General features: G+C 37.2%; 1 protein-coding gene across 1 annotated transcript in view; it reads left to right on the top strand.

Moving 5' to 3' along the window:
- Cenpi (centromere protein I) overlaps positions 1-23759 on the top strand; it is a 71989-nt gene that overhangs the window by 37619 nt on the left and 10611 nt on the right. Inside the window, exons 14-18 of the mRNA XM_048797325.1 lie at positions 4129-4223; positions 17782-17917; positions 18822-18946; positions 20705-20753; positions 20873-21091. Of these exons, the coding sequence (XP_048653282.1) occupies positions 4129-4223; positions 17782-17917; positions 18822-18946; positions 20705-20753; positions 20873-21091 (624 nt within the window). The remainder of the gene's footprint in view (positions 1-4128; positions 4224-17781; positions 17918-18821; positions 18947-20704; positions 20754-20872; positions 21092-23759) is intronic.

The following is a 23759-nucleotide window of genomic DNA, read 5'->3' as shown; positions in this document are numbered from 1 at the left end:
TAGTCTTCATAATATTTCTAATAATGGCACCATAGTCATAGTACTACAATCTATTTAGTCATTTCTCCATTATTATTTCTATTTAGTTTCTGTTGTAGGAATAGATAGCTGTCTTGAGCATCTTCATGTGACATATACATACTGCTGTTCCTTTGCTAAAGCATTCAACACTGCAATGTGCACTTGATAGAGTGCTTCAAATACAAGGGTCTAGCAGCCATGGAGAAAGAATTAGGGTTTGGGAGATGAGACTAGAATATGGGAGACTAGCTAGGAGGATAGAGATGTGAAGGACTGGTATAGGGTAATTATAGTGGAATTGGGAAGGAAATGAATAAGTTGGACATTTTGAAGGAAAAACTTGATAGGATTTGGTGACTGGAAATAAAGCATGAAGGATACAAGATAACTTCAAACTTTTTAGCCTGAGATAGTAAAAGAACTAGGGAGATTTTTCCTGGAAGAAAAACAGAGTAAGATCTTTTGGTTCCTTTCAGGTTTTTAAAGGATCTTTACATGGAAGTTCTCTGTATAAGAGGCAGAGTTAGCTAGAGGGCAGTATTTATTTAGTTATTTAGGTACTGGGCATTGGACCCAGGGGTGCTTTACCACTGAGCTACATCCCACCCCTTTTTATTTTTTATTTTGAGATAGGGTCTTGCTAAGTAGCTTAGGGCCTTGCTAAGTTGCAGAGACTGGCCTTGAACTTGCCATCCTCCTGCCTCAGCCTCGTGAGTTGCTGGGATTACAAGTGTACATAACTATGCCTGGCTTAGAAGGCAGCATCTTATTACAGGCAGAGCAGACTTAAAAAGGAATAAAGGATTTTCACAGGTAGTATGTATTTCCTAACAGTGGAGGAGGTCAAGCAGAGGTTTAACATTTGTCTACTAGGGATGAGTATGTAGAAAAGATTCTACATACACATCTTCTTACCTTTTTTTAAAAAAAAAAAAAAAAAACACGTCCCCTTCCATAAACATGAAAACCTTCCTTTGTTGTGGGGGCAGAGTAGGTGGGTGGGGAAATAAACTTTTTTAATTTGTACATTTAGCATTGTAATATTGATTTTTTTTTTCAAATTATAAAATTCCCTGGCAGAGGGATTTTCTAAGTCAATATTGTTTTAGATGACTCAGGTTGCTTTCAACTTGGACATATTTTTAATATGAATATGAAGTATCAGTTTCTTTTTTTTTTCTTTTTATTCTTTTTTTTTTTTTTTTTTTTTTTTTTGTGTGTGTGTGTAGGGGTGGGTACTGGGGATTAAACCCAGGGATGCTTTACTACTGAGCTCTATCCTCAGCCCTTTTTATTTTTTGAGACAGGGTCTCACTAAATTGCTGCCTTCAAACTTGTGATACTCCTGATTCAGCCTTCCAAGTTGTTGGGATTATAGGTGTGGGCCACCATGTTGGACTGAAGTGTCAATTTCTAGGGAAAAAAAAGTAATTGAACTGTTCTGTGAAGTAGTAGTATGCACCCTATTGCTGGAAATATTCCTGTAACTAGGCCATTCTTTATTAAAGATATTTAAGAAAGGTTTCAGATTTATAGATTCTATAGTTTATAATCATTAATACCCTGGGTGAATTTCTATTATGACTCCTACTTTTTTATATGTGAAGGCAATCCTGGGAAATCAAGGCAAAGCCTGAGAAAGGAAAGATTAGAATTATTTGATTTTCAAAGTCAGAGAAGATAAATTTTATGACCTTCAAAAAGAAAGTAACTTGTGGTCGGGGGTTGTGGCTCAGAGGTAGAGCACTAACCTACCATGTGTGAGGCAATGGGTTCAATCCTCAGCACCACATAAAAATAAAAAAAAATAAAGATATTGTGTTTGCCTATAAATAAAAAATAAATATTAAGAAAGTAACTTGTACTTGTGGATCACAAGGTACAAGGGGTGGAAAACTCATCTGTAGCAACTTCAAAGGATCTCTAAGAGGGGACAATAAGGATAATTTTTTGTTGTTGTTTTTGTTTGGTTCCCATGCATCCACTGGGGATTAAACTCAGGGGCTCTCTACCACTGAACTACATCCCCACCCCTTTTAATTTTACTTAGGTTTTTAAAATAATTTTTCCACATTATTTATTGGTACATTATAGCTGTACATAATGTTGGGAGTTGTTTTACATATTCATACATACACATAATGTAACAGTATAATTTGGCCATTATCGCTCCCCAGAACTCTAAATTAATTTTTAAGTTGGTGTATTATATTTATACAAAAAAAGTGGAATTCATTATAATATGTTTGTACTTGTATGTGGCATAGTTTGGTTAATTTCATTCTGTTCTCATTCCCCTTTCTTATCCCTCCTCCCTCCCTTTCATTCCTTTCCTCCCTTCCATTGTTCTCCCTTCTGTTTTCAAAAGATCACCCACCCCCTCTTTTAAAATTTCTATTTCTCTCTAGCTTCCACATGTAAGAGAAACATTTGAACTTTGACTTTCTGAATTTGGCGTATTTCACTCAGCATAATGTTCTCCAGTTCCATCCATTTATCAGCAATTTACATAATATCATTCTACTTTATATCCCAGCCCTCACCCGTTTTTTTTTTGGTACTGGGAAGTGAACTCAGGGGCACTTAACTACTGAACCACATCACCACCCTTTTTAAAATTTTATTTATTTAGAGACAGGGTCTCATTGAGTTGCTTAGGGCCTTGCTAAGTTGTTGAGGTTGTCTTTGAACTCGGAATCCTGCTGTCTCATCCTCCTGGGCCTCTGGGATTAAAGGCATGCACCACTGTGTCTGGCTTATCCCAGCCCCTTTCCCCCACATTTTTAAAAATATTTTTTTAGTTATTCTTGGACACAATACCTTTATTTATTTTTATGTGGTGCTGAGGAACCTCGCACATGTTAGGCAAGGGCTCCACTGCTGAGCCACAACCTCAACCCCTCCCCCACATTTTTAATTGGTGCATTATAGTTGTACACAACTAATTGGTGCATTATAGTTGTACACAATAATGGCATTTGTTGTTACATCTTTGTACATGCACACATTGTAACAATATAATTTGTCCCCAATACTTACTCCTCCCTCTCTACCCACCACCCCGTTTATTTTCCTCTTCTGATCTTTCTCTGATTTTTAGGAGATCCACTCCCACCTTTCTTTTCCTTTTTCCTCTCTAGGTTCCACATAGGAGAGAAAATACGACCCTTGACCTTCTGAGTTAGACATATTTCACTTAACATGATGGTCTCTAGTTCCATCCATTTTCCCACAAATGACATAATTTTCATGTTTATTTATGGATGAATAAAATTTTGTTTTGTATATATACTACATTTTCTTTATCCATTGATAGACACCTAGGCTGGTTTCCTAATTTGGTTATTTGATTGTTGTGAACTGTGCTGCTATAAACATGGATATGCATGTATTGCTGAAGTAAGATGACTTTAATTCTTCAGGATAAATTCCAAGGAGTGGTATAGCTGGGTCATATGGTAGTTCCATGTCTAGTCTTTGTGTGTGTGTGTGTGTGTGTGTGTGTGTGTGGTGCTGAGGATTGAACCCAGTACCTTGTGCATGTGAGGCAAGCACTCTACCAACTGAGCTATATCCCCAGCCCTCCATGTCTAATCTTTTAAGGAACCTTCATATTTATTTCCATAGTGGTTGTACTATTTTTCAGTCCCACCAACAGTGTAAAAGTGTTCCTTTTTTTCACATTCTCTCGCTAGCCCCTTTTTATTTTGAGACAGGGTCTCATTAAGTTGCCTAGGCAGGCCTTGAACTTGAGCTCCTTCTGCCTCAATCTCCCATGTAGCTGGAATTACAGGCATGCTCTACCACTCCTGGAAAGGATGTTTTTATTTGATGATATAATATTTGTTATAAATGAATATAATTTAGAGAAAAAAGTCTTGTTTTAGGTCAGTCCTGTTGAGGTGAGTTTCTTGTAGAGAAAATGGCAAAATAAACTTGTATTTGAGGTCATCTGTCACCTGGAGAATTACCATGTTGGAGCAGCACCTATTGAGTTCTAAGACAGTCATCTCTATGGTCCCTTCTACCTCTACCCTCTGTTCTGAACACTGTTATGTCTGAATGATATTTTGAATGATTTTTTTTTGTTTTGTTTTGCCCCCTCAGTGTAGTGTTCTTCAGAGTCTGAAAGAGCTACTGCAGAACTGGCTGTTGTGGCTTTCTGTGGACATTCGCATGAAACCTCTGACGAGCAGTCTTCTGTGAGTTATCTTACAGTCCTCCAGAAAAGATAATCTATATAAAAATGTTTGCATATGAAGTTTAATAGTGTGTCATGAAACCTTATGGTTTCTTATAAATGCTTGGTAGTACTTTTCTGAAATACTTTTTTTGTTTTCACTCTTCTTCCCCACAAAAAGAAAATTCTCCAGGTTCCTATTCTATGTCAGAAGGCAGCCCTTTAGCCTCAAAGCACTTGGTATGAGTTAACTTAGCAAAACACTGGAGAGCTGAGATTAGCATTGCAACTTTGACTTCCATTCAGCCTAACTCACTTTATAAAATGTATTCTTATATATGTAAAGCCAATTTTGATGATGAGTAGAAATTTTTTGAGGTAATTTTTGCCATTCCTCTGGTGTAATTTGGTTAGGTGTATTAATTTATCTTGACTTTTGGGTTAAAGAGCCCAAATTTCCATTAAATGTGTGCTTTACCCTAAAAGTGGAAGTAAAAGACTGGATTTCAAGGAAATACATAATCATATTATTCTATTATCAGCCACATTATTTTATAGCATTTAAAAACTTTATATTATAGGAAGTTGCAAACATAATTAAAAGTAGAGAAAATAGTGCATTGTTACCTCTAGGTACTCATCATCCACCTTCAAAAGTTAACTTATGATTAACCTTTTTTTAATCTATAAATCCTTCTACTTCCTGGATCATTTTTGTAAAATATCGGGGTTTTTTGAGATATAATTAATACACATAGCATAAAGTTTATCCTTATGAGTACACAATTTCTTGGGGTTTAGTATATTCACAAAGTTGTACATCTAATTTCAGAATGTGTTCATTATTCCCACAAAGAAATGCTATGCCTATTAGCAGACATTCCCCTGTTGTGCCCTGGCAACAACTAATCTACTTTTTTATCAATTAATTTACCTTTTTTGAGCATTTCATGCTGCTCCCATCCAGCCCACCACGCAGACACAGAATAACTTTTTATAAGTTTCAGGATGGCTTCCCTGGCTCCCAACCTCAGGCTCCCACAGGGGGACAAGAGAAAGTCACGAGAGGCTGATGAGAGAGAGGGAGTGCATGTTCTGGAGTTGGCTTTTATTGGGGGAAGCTGTTTCTTAGAACATCCTATCTGAAAAAAGGGACAAAGGGTAGGATTACAGAGGAACAGGTGAGTGTAACTCAATCCCACCAGGTAACGCCTACTCCTGGAGCCATGCCTCATTATCTAAGTAGAGGTAAAGCCCAAGTTATTGTGGGGTGCAATAATTGTTCAGTATCTCTTGCTCAGGACTTAAGGGCATATTTCCAGAGCAGCTCCTGATATATTCCCCCTTCTTTCTTTGAAAAAGTATGTGATGAGTCGCTATCTAGAATTCTTGTTCTGAAGGCACAACATCCTGTGATTGCAAGAGAGGATTAATAGCAAAGCGAACAGTCCAATAATATACCATGTAGAATGTTTTAGTATGTTTCCATGGTTAAAACCATTCAACGCTTAAAGTATTTGATCAGGTAAAGAGGTAGGAACTGAAAAATTAATCTTACTTTTTTGTATATCTTGAATATGATGATGTAACTCCAAAAGATCCAAGTTATTATTATTGTTCTGTCAAATATCTAATAAATGGTTTTTAACCATTTCCCAATTCCATTGGGAAGCATTGTATTTGGCAGCAGTAACACACACATATTTATAATCAGTATGACATTTGAGTCTTTCCTTGAACCTTAAAGCTGAAAGCTCATTATCAATATTTATAACAGTAGCTTCTAAGGCATTTAGCTTAGTTTCAATCCTTTCCTCAATATTTATCTGATTATAAAGAGCTTTGGAAGTGTTCTAAGCCAAATTATTAAGAAAGTCTGTATGCTGAATATTTTGGCCACTGAAGCTGTGACCGTGGAAGCAATAAATGAAATTAAGGCAGCCACTCCAAGTATTATAAATCCAAGAGCTCACTTAGGTCTAGTCAGCTGGGCATGTATTTGTTGTAACACTTGAAAACCAGGATCAGTATACCATGGCTCTGAGATATTAGCTGGCAATACAACAAAAGAGGACTGGTGAAGTATCAGTGTTCCCTTCTCTGTATTGTATCTGGTGATACAATTAGTTAAATTACATTTATTACAGGCTACAAGATATATATCATCTTTTCTTTTGACTTTCACATCTCTAGTAATTAAAACATAAGGAGATTGAACACAGGCTCACAGGCCATAATAAGAACCTTCCTTACTACAATTTCTGCCTACAAAGTCAGGTAAAGGTTTGTCAGTAAAATGTAAACATTCTGAGGCTGCAATCAAATGCCAGCCATCTTTCTGAATGCCACCTTTGCTGAAGATCAAGATGTTACTAACAAATCCTCCAGGGGTCATGACAGCACCCTTATGTAATTGTTTTTTGTCAGTCCTCGGAGACTAGTCTAAAATATACCCATTATTTCTAGACAATTTATGCTGTATTGGGAAGGTATTTATACAATCCATCCATTTAGGGAATGTGCCAATTTCTATTGCAGAATGGTTAGGACAGTGAGGTATTAATGAACATTCTGCTGAAATGACTGGCTTGTTATGAGAGAATCCCTTTTAATAACTGTTCTAATATGGCTTTGAGTACTTGAGGCCAGTATGATTAGCTGGTCCAGGCCCCCCAACTGCTCTTTTCCTCAAAGGACACTTTTAGACAGCCAGCATGTTTATTGAGGGACCAACACATAGGTAACTGACCGCTACAGCCAGAATAATTAAATCCAGTCATCTGGATGGGAGTACTATGGGTGTCTGTAAAACCTCCCATCATATGTGAGTCATTAGTAAATAGTGGGATGGATTCTCTAGTCCATACCATTGGGTGTACTAAAGGTGGATCTGGAAAGTATGTCAATACGTTTCTCCCTGTGTCCCAGTTACCTGGCAGCTCAATACAGCTAGCATTGCTTTAAGCTCATAGCTAGAGACTTAGTCCTTCCTTGCTACTGGATCATCTGCTCAGCCTGCAGCGTCAGATTTTTCAAAAACTTCCATGAGGGTATCTTCACCGTTGGGTCTCTGGGCCATCTTTTTTTCCCCCTCATCCTTCCTCTTCTTGTAAGGAGTCATCTCTGGATCGATCCTCAGTCATTTGAACCTTACCTCTAGGTCCTCCATGTCTGATGGCACATTCAGGTACCCAAGTAGGATAAAATGCACCTTCTGGGAAAATACAAGCATGACCTGTACCCCATATCATCACTGGATCTGGTCCTTTCCATTGACCTGTTTGTAAATCTTTCCACCAAACTTGGCTTAAAGAATCTGTTACTGTGGAAGATGTGTGTCTCTCAGCTGCAATGTGACCTTCTGAGTCACAATTTAGAAAATTTAAAACAAACAAGGCATGGTTAAGGTTATTATGGGAGGGATCCTATTTCCCCCTTTCTGTTTTTGTAATTACAGTTTAATAGATAAATGAGCTCGTTCTACAATGGCTTGACTCTGAGGGTTGTAAGGAATACCTGTTTTATGGTCAATACGAAACTGTTGGTAGAACTGCTGAAAAGAAGAGCTAGTATAAGCTGGTGCATTATCAGTTTTAATCTGTAAAGGACATCCTAATACTGCAAAGGCAGCTAGGCAATGAGAAATAAAATGTTGCATATTTTCTTTTGCATGTCTGTGGCAAAGATAAATCTGGAATAAGTATCTACAATTACATGTACATAACATTATTTGCCAAATTGAGGAATGTGAGTTACATCCATTTGCCATAACTGATTTGGTCATAACCCGTGGGGATCTACCCCAGATGGTAAAGATGGAATGTGTACAACACATTGTGGGAATTGATGTACAATTTGACGCACTTGCTCTCTAGTAATAATAAAATTTTTATGCAAACTAGAAGCATTTTGATGATGTAATGAACGTGAAGCCTGTGCACAGTCATACAAAGACAGTTGCTGACAAACAGCAACCAGTTTATCAATCTTATCATTACCTGATGTTAAAGGCCCTGGGGGATTAGTGTGGGCCTGTGTATGGCCTATAAAACATGCATGTTGATGTGTTTGAACTGTCTTCTGCAAGGTATGAAACAAATTGAATAACTCTTGTGATGGTGTGTACCCAATAGGTGAAGTTTCAATATTTTTTGTAACTCCAACTGCATGTAAACTATCAGAATAAATATTAATTGACTCATTTGCAAAATGATTTAAAGCACACATGAAAGCCTGAAGTTCTGCTCATTGTGCAGGATTACCTCTGTCTGAGCATGGCTATATAAACCTGCTTTACCTGAACTTGACCTATCAGTGAACACGGATAGTGCTCCATCTATTGGTTGAGCATGCACAATTTTGGAAAAATAAATGTAGTTACTAAGGCAAATTGAATAATTTTATCATGAGGATAGTGACTTCCTATCTGACCAGGAAAATTAGCAAAAGCTACTTGCCAAGTATTAGAAGTTTGGAAAAGCCAATCATTTTGTTGAGTAGAATAAGGGATAAAAACAATATTAGATTATGATCCAACCAGCTGTAAAACTTGAGTTCTGCCTTTAATAACCAACTTAGCAACAAAATCATGAAAAGGAGTTAATGACTTTTGAAGAGAATGAACTAAGTGGATCCATTCAATAACTCCCAATGATTGCCATATCACTCCTGTAGGAGCATAAGCAGTGGGAAATATTAATAAATATGTAGGCTCCTGTGGGTTAATTCTGTAAGTTGAGCACTTTTAATAGCAAATTCAACCTTCTTTAAGGCCGTTCTTGCTTCTGTTGAGAGCTGACAAGGAGAAGTCGGAGAACAGTCCCCCTGTAAAATCTGAAACAAAAGACTCAAATCTGCTAGACTCAAATCTGTTAGTTTTAAAGATGGTCTCAGCCAATTAATATCACCTAATAATTTTTGAAAATCATTAAGGGTGTGTAATCCTTTGACTCTTGTAAGTTTTGAGGACGAATTGTGCATCCTTCTTTTATATTACCTAGATACCGAAAAGGAGATGTTTTTGCACCTTTTCAGTTCTATGCACAAACGTATCGCAGTAAGTGAATTTTCTAATTGAGCAAAAACTTTTAAAAGTACATCTGGATTAGCATGAGCTAAAAGTATATCATCCATTAAATGAATAATGTATGCATTAGGGAATTTTTCCCTTATTGGCGTGATAGCTTGTGCCACAAAATTTTGACAAAGAGTTGAACTATTACATATACCCTGAGATAATACTTTCCAGCAATATCTCTTAACTAGTTCTTTAAAATTTATTGCTGGAACATTAAAAGCAAATGTTTTTACAATCATCTGGATAGTGAAAAACCAATCTTTTAGATCTATCATCATTAGATGATAATCTAAAGGAATTCCTGTAAGAGAAGGAAGCTGTGGTTGTAAAGCTCCTGTGGGCTTGGTAACACAATTAATTGTCCTGAGATCTTGCAACAACCTCCATTTACCACACTTTTTCTTAATTACAAAAATTGGACTAAAAATAAGTTCTATATGGTTAGCCTGATGTTGTTCCAGGACCAACATATTGGCTCTTTTAAGTTTCTCCCTTGTTAAGGGCCACTGACAAACCCAGATTGGCTCTTCTGTGAGCCAGTTAATCTTTTCTGATGTTTTTTTGGTTTTGTTTTGTTTTGTTTTTTTTGGGGGGGTGGGGGCGGGAAGAAAGTCAGTGCCCCTGCCAAAAGTTTTGGCTGGATGAATTAACTAGTTTTCTCTGGGGAGACTAGGTTATAGGTACATACCCTTCATGTGAATTCCCTTCAAATTTCCTAGGAGAAATAAATTTTTGATTAAGTCCCTGAAATGACACAATGGAGTTTGGAGTTATTAATAACAAGCTCAAGCTGCTTAGACTATTTTGACCCCATAAATTTACTGGCAAGGTGTCTAGGACATAGGGTTTAAAGACTCCACAATTACCATCTTTATCCTCTCACCAAAGATATTGAGCACTTTGTGCAGGTTGAGAAATTTGACCAATCCCTTCTAAGCTGGCAGGTGCAATGTGTAAAGGCCATTCTTTGGCCAGTACCTGCTAGAAATAACTGACTTGTCTGCTCCTGCATCAAACACACCTCTGAAATTTTTATGGTTGATTTTAAGATTCAATAGAGGGCGCTCCTGTCTAACCAATTGAGCCTAATACACCTGGTCCAGGGACCTGGAACTTGGGTTTTCACCTGGGCCATTGGAGGAGTGACAAGGCAAGAATATTAATTGTGCTATCACATCCCTTGGAGAAAGCTGAATAATGCAATTGATTGAACAGTAACCCTGATCTCTTGCCGCAGTCTGTCTGGGCACAAATAACCGAGCCGCCACAGAGCCTTGTAGGTTCAAACAGCAACTCTTTATTCCCAAACTCTCACTGGCACTCTACACACACTTTCCGGGAACACACTCCCTCCACCGGGCTCAGGCTCCGCGCGCAATAACTCAACGGGAACTCCAAAGTAGCCGGTGCCCAAAGCAGTAGGATCCGCCCTAATCCCGGAGCCCTAATCCGCCCTAATCCCGGAGCAGGGTCACCTTTCAACCATTCCCTCTAGCAAAATGCCAGGTGTCATTCCCACTAAACTGTGGCTCTCAACAATCTTCTTCAAAATTTGGATCAATAACACCCGGCAATATTTGAATTCCTCTTTGACTTAAATTGCTTCATCCTAACACTAGGCCTATGGTATTTTGCGGCAGAGGCCCATTAATCCCTGTAGGAATTTGTTTTGGGCCCATTTCAGGAGTTAAAATTAGTCCCATGGCTACTCAGAGTCCCAAGCTCTCGGCCCTTGGGGTGGAAGCATCCCGGAAGCATAGTAATGCCAGGCCAGCTGGGCTATGCTTGATGATGTCTGACTGTGAGCCCATGGCTCCTCTTCTGGTGTAAACTGCAGAGCCCCTACTGTTTGGTGTGGCTGGGGCAGGCCCTATGTCCAGTTTCCCTGGCAGTAAAGATGGAAGTGGTTGTAAAGCTGCCACAAATGGCAGCTGGCCACCTCTGCAATGCCTGCCGGAGCCTCTCCATGCCACATGGTCACCTCTTCAATGGTGCCAGCCGGAACCAGGTGGATCTCCCTGGCTGCATGACGAACCACAGTCCCTAGCCATCTGCCCAGTCTTACCACAGTTAAAACATTGCCTCTGAGAGTGTCATCTCCTAGACTGAGGCTGTAAAACTTGCTTTAAAGCCACAACAATTGTCAAACCTTGTGATTGCACTGGACTCACATCAGAGAAAAGGCAAATAAATTTAGAAAGAGTTTCTTTTTTCCGATGGGGTTGGATAATTTCCTGGCAGACTTTTGGCATTTTCAAAAGCTAATTGTTTGACCAAAATCTCAGATGCATTTAAGTCACCAATGGTCCTATTAGCCGCCTGGTAAAGGCAAGCTACAAAATCCGAGAATTTTTCCTCTGGTCCTTGCCTGATCTGACTGAAATCTAAAATTTTTTCACCTTTGTTTGATAGTTCTCTCCAGGCTCTCCTAGCACACGTACTAATCTGATCATAAATTGGTAAATCATAATTTAACTATTCTAAATCTGCAAATGGTCCCATTCCAGTTAACATCTCTATGGGATTGTCAGTACCATGTCTATGATTCCTTTCAGCTTGTTCAGTGCAGAAATCCGTCCAGTTTGATCTCCATAATAATAAATCACCTCTGGATTGATATGTTTTGACTAACGTAATCCAGTCATGAGGTGGTAATGGCTTACTACAGATTGATTCAATCAAGCTCTGAACAAAAGGTGAACTTGGAGCACAAGTGCAATAAGCATTTTTCAGCTCCTTCATAGTTTTAAAAGGAACCACAGTGTGCATTCAAACACGCTGGTTTTGCTTGTCTACCTGCTGAAAAACTGGAAAAAGCTAGAAACCTGTAATGTCTTCTCCTTCCCCCAATGCACCCTTAAAGCCACGTTGGAGCAGTGAGAGTTTGGCCACAGCCATGTCAGAGTGGCTGAACCTCTTTCTCCCGGAGGGGAGTGGCTGTGTCCAGATGGCGGAAGCAGGACCACTCAACCACAGATTATTAAAACCCATTCCCAGCTCACTTTCTTCATCAGACTGGGAATCCTCTGAACTCTGCAGCTTGGCCTCTCTGGAATTTTCCCTTGTGGTTTCCTCCCTTCCATCTTGGATTTGACTTCCTGACGCTCAATCCAGGCTGGCTTCCTCTATAGCACCCACCCCTACCAACCAGTTTCACTGACATGCTTGTGAATCACTCTTTGCCCCATCTGCTGTAATTTGAATAGTCTTAGGTCTTGCCCCAAGCCTTTCTGTCTGAGGTTTACAAGCTACAGACTGGGCGTGACTTGACTCCACCCTTAAGCCCAGGCACAGACAGAGAAATTCATCTTGGAACCGCACAAGGCTGTCATGTTCAAAGGTCCTAATTGCATTCTGCAGCCCTTCCAACAATTCCTTGGAGGACCAGTGGTCCTCTTCTCGGTCCATGAAAAGACACATTTGTAAGGCAGTCCAGACTTTCTGAATATTCTCTATTGTACCTCTGGGTAGTTTAGCGGAGAGGCAACCTTTAAACAGCTTTCCACCTAGCCTCTCCCAAGTATGTAAATTAGGCAATTTTTCCTTGGAAAAACGATGAACAGACATCATTGACTATTTGTAGGAATTTAGTGAGCTGGGCTCTCTTGATCTGTTTTCCCCTACGATTAATTAACGTCTCTAGGATCATGAAGTAGATTTTTCTCTCTGAAGACTTTGAATTCCCCATGTTACGATTAGTGTCCCCTGTCAAGATTAGCATTCTTTACTCTTCGTCTGCAATATGTTTTCTATTTTCTAAATGCGCTTAACCAAAGTCAACCTGCCAAATTCACAATGAGTGCCTCTCGTTTGGTGCCAATCTGCTGCCCCCGTTCAGCGTAGGCAACTGAACCAAAGTCACTCATGTGAATTTTGGGGTAACACAAAATATCATACAGACATGGAATACCTTTTTGTAAGCTTCAGGATAGCTTCCCTGGCTCCCGGCCTCAGGCTCCCACAAGGAGAACAAGAGGCTGACACGAGATGCTGACAAGAGAGAGGGAGTGCATGTTCTTGAGTTGACTTTTATTGAGGGCAAGGGGCAGGATTACAAAGGAACAGGTGAGTGTAACTCAACCCCACCAGAAATGCCTGCTCCTGGAGCCATGCCTGAGCAGAGGTAAAGCCTACGTTATTGTGGGGTGTAATAATTGTTCAGTATCTCTTGCTCAGGACTTAAACACGTGTATTCCCAGAGTGGCTCCCGACAATTTCATATGAATGGAACCATGCAAAATGTGGCCTTTTGCATCTGGCTTCTTTTACTTCCTGTTTACTTTCCACCTACATTTGGCAGGGGTGAGGGGGGATAGTACTAGGGATTGAACCCAGGGGTGTTTAACCACTAAGCCACATCCCCAGCCCTTTTTGGTATTTTTAATTTAGAGACAGGGTCTCTCTAAGTTGCTGAGAGCCTCCCTAAGTTATTGAGGCTGGCTTTGAACTCATGATTCTCCTGCCTCAGCCTCTCAAGCCGCTGGGATTACAGGTGTATGCCACTGTGCCTGACTCCCCACATTTTTTTTATTAGTGCATTATAGTTGTACATGATGAGATTTGTTGTTTCATTTGTACATGCACACAATATAATGATAAAGTTTGTCGACTATCACTCCCCAGCACTCACTCTTTCTTCTCCACCTACCATCTCTTGTTCCTTTCCCTCTATTGGTTTCCCTTTGATTTTTAGGAAATCCACTCCCACCTTTCCTTTCCTTTTTTCCTCTCTAGGTTCCACATAGGAGAGAAAATATACTACCTTGACCTTCTGAGTTTGACATATTTCACTTAACATGATGGTCTTTAGTTCCATCCATTTCCCCACAAATGACATAATTTCATGTTTCTTTATGGGTGAATAAAATTCCATTGTGTATATATACCACATTTTCTTTATCCATTCAGCCATTGATAGACACCTAGGCTGGTTCACTAATTTGGTTGTTGTGAATTGTGCTGCTCTAAACATGGGTATGCATGTATCACTGTAGTATGATGACTCAGGATAAATACTGAGGAGTGGTATACGTTGATTATATGGTAATTCCATGCCTAGTCTTTTGAGGAACCTTCATACTGATTCCCATAGTGCTCATACTAATTTAGAATCCCACCAACAATGTAAAAGTGTTCCTTTTTATTATTTTGTCAAAATAGATTATACTATCATGTATGACTATGAAGTGTTCTTTTTTCTCCACATCCTCCCTTTTACTTTTAAAGTAAAACTCAGATACCATCTCAACTGTAGAATAATGGTACCATTATGATATCTAAAAAAAATAATAGTTCTTAATATTTTGGGGTGTACCAGGGGTTGAACCCAGGTGTGCTTAACCACATCCCCAGCCCTTTTTTTTTTCTTTTTTTGGAGACAGGGTCTTGCTAAGTTGCTTAAGGCCTCACTAAGTTACTGAGGCAGACTTCGAATTTGTGATCCCCCTGCCTCATACTCCCGAGTTGCCGGGATTACAAGTGTGCCCCACTGTGCCTGGCTAATAGTTCTTAATATGTTCAAATATGTAACTGGTGTTCAAATTCCCCTTTGATTCAGTTGCATATAACTGATTAAAATATAAGCTCAGGCCCATTTTCCTTATATCCTTATCCCTATAGTGTTCTCATTTGTTTTAGAGGAATAGAGGATAGAACCTTCTTGAGGGTAGCATGAAAATTTGTTTTAAATTAATCATATCCATTATTGTAATGTTTACATATATACCTGATTGTTTTTAGATTAAAATGGATTGTTAGTGGATAGTGAAAATGTTTTGTAATGCTGTGTTTCTCAATATGTGGTCTCTGGACCAGTAGTGTAAGCATCATCTGGAAACTTGTTAGAGATTAAAATTTTCAGTCTCTGCCCTAGATATACTGGGTAAAACTCTGGAGATGTCCCAGTAATCTTTTTTATTTTTAATACTTACATAATTATTGTGTAAACTAAGGTTTGAGAGTCACTATTATGAAGAAATTCTATTAAGAGTAGTTTATGTCTATAACCTTTGGCCAACTTGCAATGTAAGTCTAAGACACCCCTGAGACACCCCTGAAATAGGTACCTTACAATTTCTATATTTTCTTTTCAAGAATCCTAGGATCTTTCTTTATTAGTGTTATAAATTCAGGGAGAACATCTACAAAGGAGGAGTGCTTTCTAAAATTTGTCAAACAAATAAATTAATATGTGTGTGTGTGTGTGTGTGTGTGTGTGTGTGTGTATAACTTTTCTCATTATAATATTTGGTATTATATGGTTTAGCTCTTTAGTTCTCAATAATTCCTTTTAGAGATATGAATGCAATGCTATAGTTCTATCATATTATCATATGTCATATAACTGTCAAAAAGGAAGTAAATTGTAGTTCTAGACCACAACTAGAGAATGATAGGAAACATTTTTCAGTAGTGGTTCTCCAAGGACATTTCTAATTGTCATAGTGACTGGGAAGAGGGTGCTGTTGTCTTTTAGTAGGCAGCAGCTAGGGATGCTAAATATGCTGAAAATGCTGGGCTGGGGTTGTGGCTCAGTGGTAGAGCACTTACCTAGCAAATGTGAGGCTCTGGGTTTGATTCTCAGCACCACATAAAAATAAAGGTATTGTGCCCAACTACAACTAAAAATTAAATATTAAAAAAGTGCTGAAATTGTGAGGGAGTAGGAGGAAGTCCTGAATAGTGAATTGTTTCATCCAAAATGCCAGTAGTGCCCTGTGGTAAGACATTTCAGAAGAGGCTGTTCAGTGGTAGAGTACTGGCCCAGCTTGCGTGAAGACCTGGGTTCAATCCCCAGAACTGCTAAAAAAATTTTTTAAAGGGACTGGGGTTTGGCTCAAGCAGTAGCGCGCTTGCCTGGCATGCGTGCGGCCCGGGTTCGATCCTCAGCACCACATACAAACAAAGATGTTGTGTCCGCCGAAAGAAAACTAAAAAATAAATATTAAAAAAAATTCTCTCTCTCTCTCTCTCTCTCTCTCTCTCTCTCCCTCTCCCTCTCCCTCTCCCTCTCCCTTTAAAAAAAGTTTTTTTAAAGGTATTCTGAGCAATCATCATCATTTCAAATTATTTCAGACACACTTGCCAAGTGCTTTCAAAAACCATAGTTAAACTCAGCTTTGCAGGTAGCCAGCTGATGGTATGGATGCCAACTATTTGAATAGTCTCCTAATCCTTCCTTCCTTGTTCTGACACTGAACCATCACAGTGGAAGTGGTAGAATCATCATCTCTCAAGCTTGAGACTATATATATGTACGTATGTATATACACATACACACACACACACTATGTTATTATTTTTTTCTGTTCTTAAACATTGTTGACTACATGGATAGGAGGGTAAAGCTATGAATTCACATTGCAGGTCTTTTCCTAATCTACTTAATAGCAGATTGAAACAAAGTCTGAGAAATGGATAGGTTGAACTAATTATGCCCAGTGTGATTTAAAGAGATTGATTTGGGAAGAATATAAACTACCCAGATCTGCTTTTTACTAAAAGAATGAAAGATGCCAAAAATTTTGTTATTTTAATATTAGGATTAGATTGAATTTCAGTGGGAAATATATATACATATAGGTACTGGGGGTAAAACCCAGGGTGCTTAACCATTGAATCACATTTCCAGTTTTGTTTTGTTTTGTTTTTTTATTTTAAGAGAGAGTCTAGCTAAGTAGCTTAGAGCCTTGCTAATTTGCTGAGATTGGCTTTGAACTGCTGATCTTCCTGCCTCAGCCTTCTGAGTCTCTGGGATTATAAGTGTATGCTACCATGCCTGGGTCAAGTGAAAATATTTTAACAGAATCTTCAGCTGAAGAATTCAAGCAAAACTGGGTTTTGATTTATGTATTAAGTTTTACTCATTGTTTTGCAATGGTTCTGGCATAAGAAATGATTCCCAAAGTCATTTTAATGTTTATCCTTTTAAACCACTTATGATTTGGTTGAGATTAATTAGTCCTCATTATTTTTTTTCCTGGCTTGCTTTATCATTTTGTTAATTTTCTGATTTTATCCTGAATTTTTCATGTTGCTTTGTCATGAACTCATTCCCCCAATTTCTAGAAATATCCTATTAGGATCCCTACACATTGGTAATATTATTTAAAATATCTAGAACTTAATCCTCTCCCCCCTCTCATAATTACTAGTAGAGTCTGGTTATTGAGGATGTTCTATGAATTGATCTTAATGGTTCCTTAGAGGGCTAAGTGTAGTTTATGATTCATCTCTGTGATTTTTAAAAAATATTTATTTTTCAGTTTGACACAATACCTTTATTTACTTATTTTTATGTGGTGCTGAGGAACTATCCCAGGGCCTGAGCAAGAACCCCAGCTCTCATCAGTGTGATTTTCTAAAGGGAATTATACATTGGAGTACTGATAGTCCTCATTTTGTATCCTATCAGCTTCTTGCTATATGTTATCTTCTTTTAGCTTGGAAATTGTGAACACTTTCTCTGTTCTGTATCTGAATGTTATGCATTTCTTTATTGCAGAGAGACAACTTTGGGTGGATCCATGGACTCTGTGTCTAAACTGATCGACTATGTAGGATGGCTGTCCACTACTGCAATGCGATTGGAGAGTAACAGTACTTTCTTGTTGCACTTCATTTTGGATTTCTATGAGAAGGTAGCATGCATTCCATTTTTCCAGTTTAGATTTTGTGATAGCTGTTAAGTGTTCTAGCCCATTATTTAAATTTCATGGACAACCATCAAGGTGTGCTATGAACTTATTAGCATGGTTAAGATAACCGCACATCTTAAAGTTGATTATTGTATTTTCATCTGAGTAAATGACTTTCATAAAATAAAGTATAAAAACAAATGTGTTTTATTTTTGATCCAGTTACCTACCACTTTAATATACATTGACCTATAGTAATACTGGCCCTAGACAGAAGTCTGTTTCTAGCATCACTTTTTTGTTTATCCACTGTATATCACCAACCTCTTGCAAAAACCAAGATATCATTTTGTTTTTTCAGATCTCCTACCTTTCAACCACCTATATTATTCTGGTACTTAGTGCCTTTATGATACTAGTACTCTTAATTGTTTTATAGTATTCAGATAGAACTAAATACTATAGAACTATTACCATGAAGCACCCATTATAATCTCACGTTTCTGGCTTTCTTCCTTCATTAATACCTCATTGTCTTGTGTTATGTGTTTGCTTAGAAGCATGCTTTCCTTCATTTTCCAGGTCAACTGCTGACTAATATGATAAATAAGTATTCATGGGACTTAAGGAGAAAGAAATGCTCCTTTGTCTACCCTGTTCCCAGACTCAAAGACATCCCCCCAGAAAAAAATTAAATCCTTTAATAATGATCTAGAAATAATTTTCCATTGCAAGGTTGATATTTGATGAAGTTTATTTTCAGCAGACTTATGGCTACCTATTCTATTTAGGAATCAGGCATATCTAAACCTGATGTTTTTATTATTTATTTTGATAATTCTTTGGAACAACTTGGCTGATTTCTGGCAAATAATCTATGTGCTGATGTTATCATTTTCCCCAAAAGGTATGTGACATATATGTAAATTATAACCTTCCATTAGTGGTATTATTTCCTCCTGGGATCTTCCACTCTGCACTCCTCAGCCTGGATACCAGTATATTGAACCAGCTCTGTTATATTATGCACAGGTACAAGCCTTTTTACCATTTATTGCTTACTACATCATAATTTTGTCTTATCTTTCAAGTGTATCGCAACATGTATTCCTATTCATTTTCTGCCAAGGCGTGCGAAATAGGAAACATGACTTTCTTTTGGATACAAAATTCCAATATGGGGATAAGATAGCTGTGTTATCTGTAAGTCCCCCATTACATGGGATATGGATTTTTAAAAAAAAAAAAAAAATCATAGTTAAGGATCTGTTGTACAAGGTATAGTTGCACTCAGCTTTGTTAATTCCAATTTTTGTGTTGGTAACTGGTTTAAGTATATGTAGATTTTCTGGGAGACGAGGAGCTATTGCTATTATGTGAAACTCTAAGTATTATTTCTTTTCTGTGGGGGTTACCAGGGATTGAACTCAGAGGCATTCAACCACTGAGCCACATTTCCTAGCCCTGTTTTGTATTTTATTTAGAGACAGGGTCTCACTGAGTTGCTTAGCACCTTGATGTTGCTGAGGGTGGATTTGAACTCGCAATCCTCCTGTCTCAGCCTCCCAACCAGCTGGGATTGCAGGTGTGTGCCACCGCTCCTGGCTTCTAATTATAATTTTTGATCTCCTCTTTTCTTTCACTTGTGGACCAAAGTTACTCTTTTCAATCATAAGTGTAGACCCTTTTTGGCTTAAATTGTAGAACTGTGTCAAGGTTAAAATATTTTAAAACTAATTAGATCATTGTTCTCAGGCAAAAAAAAATATTTCTTAATTTCCTCTTTTCTGTTGTGACTTTTTTATATGATGAAAATACATTTTGTATCAGTGGCTCAGTGCTTTTGAGCCTTTATTAACTTTAAAAAAATTTTTTTTAGTTGTGGATGGACACACAATATCTTTATTTTTATGTGGTGCTGAGAATTGAACCCAGTGCCTCACACATGCCTCACACAAGTGCTTTACCACTGAGCTATAGCACCGAGCCTTTATTAAATTTTTCTTTTTAAAAAAACATTTTTTAGGTATAGGTGGATACAATATTTTATATTTTATATTTATGTGGTGCTGAGAATTGAACCCAGTGCCTCATGCATGCCAGGAGAGTGCCCCACCTCTGAGCCACAACCCCAGCCCACCTTTATTAATTTTTAATAGTGAAACATTAAAATCATGTCTGTTGGGCTGGGGTTGTGGCTCAGTGGTAGAGCACTATGTCTAGCATGTGTGAGACACTGGGTTCAATTTTCAGCACCATATAAAAATAAATAAGTAAATAAAATAATGTAAAGGTATTGTGTCCACCTAAAACTAAAAAATATATATTTTTTAAAAAGCATGTCTGTCGGGCTGGGGATGTGGCTCAAGCGGTAGCGCGCTCGCCTGGCATGCGTGCGGCCCGGGTTCGATCCTCAGCACCACATACAAACAAAGATGTTGTGTCCGCCGAAAACTAAAAAATAAATATTAAAATTCTCTCTCTCTCTCTCTCTCTCTCAAAAAAAAAAAAGCATGTCTGTCATTGTTTTGTCTTTTTTTTTTTAATAAGGTACATGTTACATATAGTCAAGTGTACATCTTAAATGTACAACTCAGTTTTGAATCTATTTTTAAAATTCTTTGAGTAGAATGTGTCATAAAATGATAAAATCATCAACCAGACAACTGAATATTTGTATACACTTACATACATTTGCATTTAAAATGTAAGGTTTTATTTATTTGTATTTCAAAAGCATTGTATCTAAAGGCATGTTAAACATTTCATTCTATTTGTTTTTACCATTAGGTATCATAAAAATTTGAGTGCAGCAAAGAAAAATGAGTTGGTACAAAAGGTATGAGGGATAAATCTCTGTGTTAAATCACTATTGTTTAAAAACTGACCTGTTCAGAATAAGACGGAAAGGAAGAATAGATAATAATGACAATTTTATTTCTTTCTTTGACTCTTTAGGCAAAATCAGAGTTCAATTTCAGCAGCAAGACCTATCAACAATTTAATCAGTATTTGACAACCATGGTTGGTTGTCTGTGGACATCCAAACCCTTCGAGAAAGGAACATATATTGACCTCCAAATCCTAGAAAGTGCTGGAATAATGGAATATAAAAACAGTTTAAATTTAGTCTGTCACCCTTCTCTATTAAGCTATGCTGCCTCCTTTTTGCTGCAGGTAAGGGCGTTTAAAAGACTTAGATTTTACATAGTGATACTATAATGTCAAAAATAGGAAATGCCACAAATTTAGTGTGTCTGAATTGTAATACATGTTCAGTATTTTTTCTAGTATCAATTAAATTTTGGGCATTGTGGTAGGCTTTATGGATTCATTTAACTTAAATAAGTCTCTGTCTTGCAAGAGAGCTTGGGCTTCTAGTGAAGACAGACTAGTAAACAAATTAATATAGCACAGTGAGGTGAAGTGAGAAAAGGTAGTTGTGAGAAAGATAAGGAAAAGATTAGTTCTCCTTGGGTAAAGGTGGTGCTAAGTAAGAGGTTTCATAGAAGTGAAAGTTCTCATATAATCCTATGGAAAATGTAGGCCAGATAATATTATAATTAGAGTCTTTGCAGAAACATGCTGATTTATTGGATTGATAATAATGTGGGCAGAGGAAAGGGTGCCTTCTCATTACTTTATCCTCAGCTTTGTCATTTTCAACATTATCAGTGACTTGAAGAGGATTCATATAGTGTGCATTTCAAATTCATGGATGACACAACAGGGTGGGATTGCAAATACTCTGAAAGAATCTAGTTTCCAAATTTCCTCAACAGGCTGGAACATGAAGAAATCTAACAAAATGAGAAAAAAAAATGTACTGAGTGGGGAAGATAATTCATTGAACAAATGTTTAATATATGCATACAATAAACCAGGCACATCTTAGTGTAAACAGTAATGAGCAATGTGTGAAGTTTCCATTTTTCTTCATCTTTCCCAACACTTGTTATCTGTATTTTTTATTAGGTATCTTAAAGGATGTGAAGTAATATGCATTATGGTATCGATTTGCATTACTATGATATCTGTTGATATTCAGCATCTTTTCTTGTGCTTATTGGCCATTTGTTTATTTTCTTTGGATGAATATTCAGACTCTTTGCTCATTTTAAATTGGGTTATTTGTATTTTGTTACTGGTTTGTGAGAGTTCTTTCTATATTCTAGAAGTAAATCCCTATCTAAATATACACTGGCAAAAGTTTTCATCTATTCTGTGAATTATCTTTTCACTTTTTTGTTTGTGTTTTTTGAACACCAAAGTTTTTCATTTTGAAGTCTGGTTTTTAATTTTTTTTTTAACTTTTATTGCTTGTGTTTTTGTTTCAAAGTTAAGAAATAACTGCCTAACTTAAGGTCATGAAATTCCATTTCAATTTTATTATCAGTTTGCCATTTTCTACAAAGAATCCAAGTATTATTCTAATAGGTAATGCTTCAGATCTGTAGATAATTTATGTAGTACTGCCATCTTAACAATATTAAGCCGTCTAACACATGAACACCAGATATCTTTCTATTTAATAAAAATTAAATAGCTCCTCTTTAATTTTTCAACAATGTTTTATGCAATGAGTGTAGGTTTTGTACTTTTGTTAAATTTATTTCTAAGTATTTTCTGATGTTATTACAAATGGAATTGTTTTTTAATTTCATTTTGATTACTCATTGTATCATAAAAATGTGATTTAAGGGGGCTGGGGATATAGCTCAGTTGGTAGAGTGCTTGCCTCGAATGCACTGGGCCCTGGCTTCAATCCCCAGCACCACAAAAAAGGAAAAAAAAAAAAAAAAAAAAAAAAGATAAAGAAGTGCAATTTAATTTTGTATATTGACTGTATATACTGCAACTTTATTGAACTTCTTTATTAGCTATGTTTTTTCAGGTGATTCCCTAGAATTTTCTGTATCTAGAATTATGTCATCTGCAAACAGGGATAGTTTTATTTCTTCCTTTCAAATCTCAGTGCTTCTTCTTTGTCTTGCCTAATTGTCAAGCCTAGAACTTTAGGTATATTGTTGAAGAAAAGTGGCAAAAATGGCTACTTGATCATGGGGATAACGTTTCACTTTGTTACAGTATGGTAAAGCTTTCTCTGGATTATGAGGTTGAGGATTTCCCTCCTACTAGTAGTTTGCTGAATGTTTTTATCATGCATGAGTGTTGGATTTTTAAAAAAAAATTTTTTTGTAGTTATAAATGTACGGAATGCCTTTATTTTTTTATTTGTTTATTTTTATGTGGTGCTAAGGATCGAACCCAGTGCCTCATGCATGCTAGGCAAGCACTCTGCCACTGAACTGCAGCCCCAGCCCGAATGTTGGATTTTGTGTAATGCTACAAACTTGATCCTATGGTTTTGTCCTTTATGTTTTTGAAATAGTATATTACATTAATTGATGTTCAGATATTTAACCCTGCACTCCTGGAATAAATTCCACTTTGTCATAGATAACAATTCATTTTACATGTTACTAGATTTTTTTAGTAGTTTGTGAAGGGTTTTGTATCTGTATTGGTTTTTCCTTATGATTTCTGACTGATTTTGGTTGCAGGTTAATATTGGCCTCATAGTATGAGTTAAGAAATGTATTTTTCTCTTTCACATTTTGGAAAACTTGGTAAAGGGTTGCCATTAATTATTTAAATATTAGGTAGTGAAGCCATCTGATCATGGGCCTTTTTTCAGTAGGAGGTTTAAAAGTTACTAATTCAATCTCTTATTATAGGTTTATTCTTATATCCTATTTCTTTTTGATATTCTACCTTTTTAAATATATGTTTTTATAGGTGCAAATTGATCTCAAAATGTTTTCTCATTTTACTTTTTTTTTTT

The sequence above is a fragment of the Marmota marmota genome, unplaced genomic scaffold (genome assembly GCF_001458135.2).
Source record: "Marmota marmota marmota unplaced genomic scaffold, marMar, whole genome shotgun sequence".
Lineage (NCBI taxonomy): Eukaryota > Metazoa > Chordata > Mammalia > Rodentia > Sciuridae > Marmota > Marmota marmota.
Note: the sequence above shows the minus strand (reverse complement) of the source record. Positions and strands in the feature narration are given on the sequence as shown.